The sequence below is a fragment of the Charadrius vociferus genome, unplaced genomic scaffold (genome assembly GCF_000708025.1).
Source record: "Charadrius vociferus isolate BGI_N301 unplaced genomic scaffold, ASM70802v2 scaffold1020, whole genome shotgun sequence".
Taxonomy (NCBI): domain Eukaryota; kingdom Metazoa; phylum Chordata; class Aves; order Charadriiformes; family Charadriidae; genus Charadrius; species Charadrius vociferus.
In genome coordinates, this window is record NW_009646502.1 from 388,636 (window position 1) to 395,481 (window position 6,846).

At 58.6% G+C, this 6,846-nt stretch overlaps 1 protein-coding gene across 1 annotated transcript in view; it reads right to left on the minus strand.

Moving 5' to 3' along the window:
* NHEJ1 (nonhomologous end-joining factor 1) overlaps nt 1-6,846 on the minus strand; it is a 44,480-nt gene that overhangs the window by 35,771 nt on the left and 1,863 nt on the right. The window contains exons 3-4 of the mRNA XM_009883809.1: nt 5,283-5,421; nt 3,705-3,763 (exon numbers count right to left, since the gene is read on the minus strand). Of these exons, the coding sequence (XP_009882111.1) occupies nt 3,705-3,763; nt 5,283-5,421 (198 nt within the window). The remainder of the gene's footprint in view (nt 1-3,704; nt 3,764-5,282; nt 5,422-6,846) is intronic.

The window sequence follows — 6,846 nt, forward strand, 5'->3', positions numbered from 1 at the left end:
GGGGGGGGCACGACATGGTGCCACATGGCCCCCCCTGCATCTGAGCCCTTCATGGAGCACGGGAGCACTGCACGGGGACCACGGGGTCTGGCAGAAGCTGTGTCACGAAACACCAGCCATAACCAGGCCTGGACAAGCTCTCAAAACCCATGGCTGGGCACCCCATGCTGCCCTGTAGGGTCATCTCTGCAACCCACAGGGACACCCGGGGATGAAATACCCCTAACCCAGCAGCTCCTAGGATGCTGGGAAGGGTGCCCGGGCAGCCTGAAGGTGCTGAGACCTCTCCATCCGCCTGCTCTTTCCCCTCACGGCGTGAACCCCTGAGCTTGCCAATAAAAGCTGCCGGCTTTGCCTCGGCTCACGCGCGGCCGCTGGTCTCCCTCCGGCTCTGCCCAAGCCCAGGCAGCTGCTCAGCAGTGAACCCTTGCCAAAAACTGCGTCTGTGAAAGCGTCGTTTCCTAAACGTATAAATATTCCCAGGGCTTTGCTGGAAAACTCCCCATGATTAGTTAAAATGCCCTGGACAGCCGAGCGCACACAAGCCCAGGGAAAGGGCACGTCTAAGCCGAGAGGCAGAAGCATCCCCGTGCATCTCTGCCCTGGGAGACTGGCAGGTCCCTTTCCTCTCCGTAGAGGATGCAGCAAAGGTTTGGGAAGCGAGCAAAGCCATGGAGCGCTTTCCCGCATCCACCAGCCCCGCACCACGCCATCACAGCCCCCTTCCAGCCAGGAGGTGCTTACCACCACCAAACATCCACAACCTGAAGCCCCATTTCCCAGAGGGAGAGGCTGGAAGGACCGTCAGACCTCTCCTCCAGACCTCCTGCCCACTGACATTCAACCCCGCACATCCCAAGACCCAGCCCAGCAACTTGGTTTTCTCCCAGGCAGGCTCCCAGCCCGCTTTTTTGGAGACATCAAGAGATGGAGGATCAACCGCTGCCCTTGGGAGCGTGCCCCGATCGCTAATCGCCCGCGGGAGCAAACCCAAGTGCCTCCGTCCTAACTCCAAATTGCCTGGCTCCAGCTCCCAGTGCCTGGCTCATGCTTCGCTACTCTCCACGAGATTAAAGAGAGCCCTTCACTAACCAGCATTTTCTCCTTGTAAAGACCCTCACGCACTGTAATCAAGGCGCCTCTCAATTTTCTCCCTGATAAGCTAGACGGAGCTCTTCCCTTCCAAGTCTCTCAATGCCGGGCGCTCTCCCCAGCCCTCAATTCATTCCTGCAACTCCTCGCTCATTGTCCGGCGTCTTTTAGAAAACCCAGACACATGAGTCGGTCGCGGCGTTCCCGGCTCCCCGTGGCACATCCTGAGGGACCCCATCCCCTCTTGCTGCTCCTTTTTGGCACTGGCAAATGGAGCACAAAATCACACGGGGGCTCTGAAATACCTGCCCAGAGATAACGAGATCATCCGGCCCACCCTTTTGCTGCAGGAAGAGAGGGGAGACTGAGGTGAACAGCCAGATTCGGTGGTGGAGAGCTGCAAAGCCATGTTTGGTGTTCCTCACTAAAACAAGACCTAGGAGGCATCAGGAGGAGCGACGGGGTGCCACGTTCAAACCAAAGGCAGCAGCTGCTCCCATCTCACAGCTCATTGCTGCTGGATGGTACAAGGGCCAAAAGCACCATCAGCGGGTTTATAAAGCATCGGGATGGATGCAGAGAGGACAGATCCCCCCCGGCAGACCAAACGCACAACTGCATCCCTCCACCAGCCCTCTCCCCCGTGGCCGGTGCTCAGACCCGACTGCCAGGGGATACAGAGGGGGAGCATCTCCCATTCCCCGTCTGGTGCTCCAGCCCCGTGATGCTGCTCCGAGGCTGTTTCTGGGACACACAGCACCGACTGCCCTCCCATCTTTTAAGTCTCTGCCAGATGAGCTCCCCACCAGCTGCTTTTGCCCGGCTCTTTGCGGCGCTGCGTCACTCCCCTCCTGCCCACCCTGCACCACCGAGCACCTTCCCCCGTGCCCCACACCCTACCAGCTCTTGGAGGACGCTGAGTTTCAAGCCTGACATTCATCTTTAGCAGATGTTGTTCAGCCATCCCTTGGACAAAGACACACTTCATCATCCCCCGATCCTGGCACATCCGCCTGCATCCTTCCAGCGACAGCACCGAAACTTTTACCGGCTGCTTCTGCCATGTCTGCTCCAGTATCAATCATTTTACCACCTCCGTCTACTAATAAGTTTATCCCGTTGCTGGGAGCTTGGGGTTTTCTCCTACTACACTAAATAAAAGCCTTTCCTTCTGTCCTTCGCCATGATTTTTCCCTGATGTCTTTAGCTTCTGTTATCCATTTTCTACACTTCATAATTTCTAATTTATATTGATTGCTATCTACTCCCGCTCTCCCATTTGTTATAAACTGCTCTTTTATTTCTAATTGCTGCCTTCACTTTGCCACTGAACCAGAACGGGCTCTTGGCCAGCGCTGCCCTCTTTCTTGATTGTGGAATTGTGGCTTTTTGTGGCTTCTGAAATTCTTCTGAAAGAGCTCACCATTTTCATTCACATTTTTCTATCTAAATGTTTCCTCCAAGCTGATTTCACTCATAATTTTCCCCCTGCTTTGGGAAATTAGCCCTTTCAAAGCATGAAGGATATAAATTACTGTTTAGGAATGTCCTTTCTCTGCCCAGGGTGAATGTAATCTGGTCATGATCATCGGTCCCTAGGCAACCTCCAAGTTGCAGTCCAGCAGTGAATTCATCTCTATCCATCATAACCGGGGGAAACGAAAGTTGCCTGCACTGGATGCAATGCCTCTCATATAAAAGAGAGATCGCCTCTGATTTTTAGAAACTCTGCAGATGGTCTGTTGCTGGCTATGCAAGAGCATCAGCGTGTGTCTCACAAAGCAATGTCCTCTCGAAGCCTGTGTGACACCACGGACACCCTGGCTGACTCCCTGGTCCTCAGCAGACATCGCTGCTCCCCACTCCTGCGCCTTCACAGAGAGCACGGGAAGACTCAGAAGCATCTTGAGTCTTTTTGCCTCAATGGGCATCAATCGTTTCTGATTTTGCCACATTGGTTTGAATCATTTTAGTGCTTCTGTGATTATTTCCAGTAATGAAAAAAGATCAGAGGAAAGACTCTCTCCTTCCAGCCCCAGTTTCTCCAAAGCACATGTCTGATTTTAGAGCCAAGTGTGCCAAAAGGAGAGTGGTGGGCACAGCACAGATAATGGGCTGAAAGGCACTTGTCCCCGAATGCGCCACTGCAAAGCCACCCCTAAATGCAGCAGATGAACCAAAAGGAGAAGATGGCTTCTCCTCATTCACCTGCTCCTTGCCTGTCACCAGCATCAGTGTTTCAGGTCCATGGCAAGTGCAAGAGGCAGGTGAGGATGCCCCAGAGATGGCATGCTCCCATGGAGCAGCCAGCCCAGCTTGCACCCCCAGCAACTCCCAGCAGCCAGTCAGTGGGGAGAGGGTGACAAAACATGGTACCACGTCCCCATCAGGCCATGCCAGGTGTGCCCCACAGCTCTGCTCACCTGTCAGACCAGGTACACGGACACAAGGAGGTCCATGGGAGAGCCAGTGGGCATTACCCCTCTCCAGGCAAGTCCAGCCATCCCCCACCAGTGCCCCTGTCCAGCCTGGCACATCTCATGCTGGGACTGCCGGCGCCAGCTCCCCGCAACCCCTTTGCCAAAGGATGTAAGACTTGCACCACTCCTTACCTCAGCCATGAAGTTCTGCTGAAACGTCTGCTCCTGGAAGGGCTCTGTCCGCAGGCGGTCTGCAAGAGAGAGCAGGGATCAGCCTGGGCAGGTCTGGCCAGATCTCCCACCCTGGCTTCCCCTTCCCCTGCCTGGGGGGCGAGGGGGCTGCAGGGGGATAGCTCCAGCAGGCTTATCCCAGAGCCAGCAGGAGAGGCCAGCGAGCCCCTTGGGCTAGGGACATATCACCCTGTTAGCAGAAGGTACAAGGAGCACAGGGGGTGGGGGAATAAGGTCGAGCCTGTTGATGCACACAGCAGCCGGGCAGCAGAGCCCAGAGCTCACCCACACTTGTCCCAGCACCCTCCCGCACAGAGGAGCAGGGGACAGTGGCAGGACATGCTTAGCACCATTCCCAGCTTGAAGAGCTGCCTGGGTCTGAGCACCGCACAGCCATGCTCCATGGAACAGCAGATGGCTTGTCTCTGGTTGCTTTGCTGGAAGGGTGAGCCAGCCCGTGTCTTCCTCTTGCAGGACAGGGACAAACCCCTGTTATTTCCTCGTTCTTCTCTGCACCCCCTTCAAGGCACCAGTTTTTCCCCATCATTGATGTTGTCTGGAAAAGCACCTACCCAGCTTTGCTCAGCCACGCTGGTGCAAAGCTTCCTCCCAGCTTCCTGCCCTGCCCAGGCAAGGGACAAGAGAGGCCACCTACCCACCATCATCAGTCCCTGGACCCAACCAGGTGTTCCTGGCTGCCCTGAGCCCTGCGGAGCCGGCACGCAGCAGGAGAAAGGACAGCACAGCCAGCTGGCGCAGCTGTGGTACAGCTGCAGGGCAGATCCAGGCTCCTGTGGTGGGGTACCTGCCATGGTACAGGGTCTGGACCACATCATCTTCCTACACAAGCCAGGGCTGGCCCCCAGTGCACCCCACATCCCGGGGGAGCAAGGTTCCCACAGAAGGGCAGGTATCACCTCTACCTCTGGCAGCAGGACAGAGCACGGCGCTAGCATGGCACGACCCAAAAAACAGTGCCCAGCTAACTTCCATGGGTGGAGGACAACTCCCCCCCACCCCCAGTGGTTTCTCCAGGCAGGCCCTGACCCGTGCCCTACCCGAGGGGGGTTCCTCCCACCCGTCCCCCACTGTGGTGAGGTGGGCTGGGCACTGGAGAGGGCTGGGCACTGCAGAGGGTCCTGCGCGCACGCACGGCTGTGCTTCCTGCGGCGGGGAGAGCCGGGAGCCTCTGGTTGCTCTCCAAGCACTCGGGATGGGAGCCTGACACCGCTCCAGGGCCGGCCCTCGCTGGCATCCCCGCCGGCTCCTGGGGAGCAGCCAGGTGCTCACGGCGAAGCGGAGAGCCCCCTGGCGACTCCCCAACTCCTCCGGCTACCGGTCAAGGGCTGTTCCTCCCCCAGCTCTCCCCAGGGGCTGCTCCCCAGCCTTTTGGCTACTGTCTCGCTGCCGGCGCGGCTGAACATGAAACACAAGCCTGGCTGGGTAATAGCCAGAGGGAGCAGAGCACGCCAGCCCCACGCTAAGGAGGAAACTCGTTCCCTGCTTGCTCCTCTCCCAGCCCCAGGCATCCCTCCTCACCTCTGCTGAGAGTAGCCCCGCTCTCCGTGTAGTCTTTGATCTCAGCATCCTTCTGGAACAGCAGGGCGGTCAGCTCTTGTACCTGGTACTGCAGCGCCAGACTCATCCGAATCAGGGGCCGCACGAGGTGACGGGACACCTAGGACGAAGGAGGGACACTCTAGGGATGGTCCTAGGGATGCACTCTAGGGATGCACACAGCTGTCCATAGAACGGTCAAAGCAGGGCAGCCAGCAAGGTCCTAGCAAAAGCTGCACTCCGGATCACACAGGGCTCCCCAGGGTATCCCATGTCTCATCCAAATCCGGTTGGAAATGACCAAAAGACATGAAGACGAAGAAAGGAGGCAGGGTGCTGCGGGACATATCCCTCCATCGCAGCCCCATCCTTTCCCAGCTGGGGGCTGCAGCAGCTTGGGTGCGTGAGCCCGATGGGGACAGAGTGCAGGGGTGGGCAAAGTTCCACCCTCCATTTGGGGGGCAGCAGGAGGCAGAGAGCTCCCCGTGTGCCACCCAGATCCTCCCCGACGTTGAAAACAGGCGGAGTGGGTGAAAAACCAGAAGGACTCCAGGTGTGAAGCTGGGGCTTGAGGAACAGGAGAGACTTTCCCAGGGAGGCAAGATGGAAAGCAGCAGAGATGACAATGTGCAGGAATCACGCAGGCTGCAACTTCCCTTTGCAGCCCACCGTGCCCACCTTGGCTTATGGCACAAACCCCGTGCGGAGCCCTGGGCACGTCCCCTGCCCCGCGGCCAGGCTGGGCTCCCCTGGCCCACCAGGCACACGAAGCAGCCTCCTGCCCATCACCTCCCGCAGCCCTTGAGAGGGTGTTTGGGATCCCCCCACCCCAGCACACCCCTTGTCTTTGTGGCCAGGCTGAAGCCACAGGTGAGAGGGCAGCAAACCCAGCATTACTCGTGAAGCCTTCTCGCTCCTGCAGCAAGCCCACTGTGGCCTCTGCTCATCCCCCAGGCACAAGCCACGGAGGTGACAGCCATCAGCCACCCATGTGCTCAGAGGGCACCAACCGTTGCAGAGCGGGGACGGGGCAAGCAGCAGTTTGCCAGGTGGGCTCTGTGCTTGCCTCGAGCCCCTGGCCAGTGGCCGAGTAGAGCTGAGCAGGGCAGAGCTGGTCCCCCTTCCTGCATCCTCACCAGCCCCGCTCAGCACCCCAACTGCTTCCCACCTCCCGGGTGCCTCGTGGACATCCAGCGCGATTCCAAGTGAAGGGTGAGGAGCAGCTACCAGCTGAGAGCGTGGGCTTTGCATCTTCTCAGCTCAGCCCAGGGAGGGACAGCAAGTCCCTAGGGCGAGCCAAGCCAGGACCCCGAGTTTATTTGCGCCCCGGTTCAACCTTGAACACCGAGGACAGACACCCCCACACCGACTGGGGGTCCCAGCTCTCCTCCCTGTCATGCCCAAGCACAGCTATTCGGGGGTGGGGGGAGAAGCGACGTGCCCCGCAGCAGGGCCCGGGAGAACCCAACGGGAGGGGGATGTCGGGGATTTTAGGGCGATGCTTCCCGCGGCCGCCCGCCGGCAGCGGAGCCGCAGGGCCGGTCCC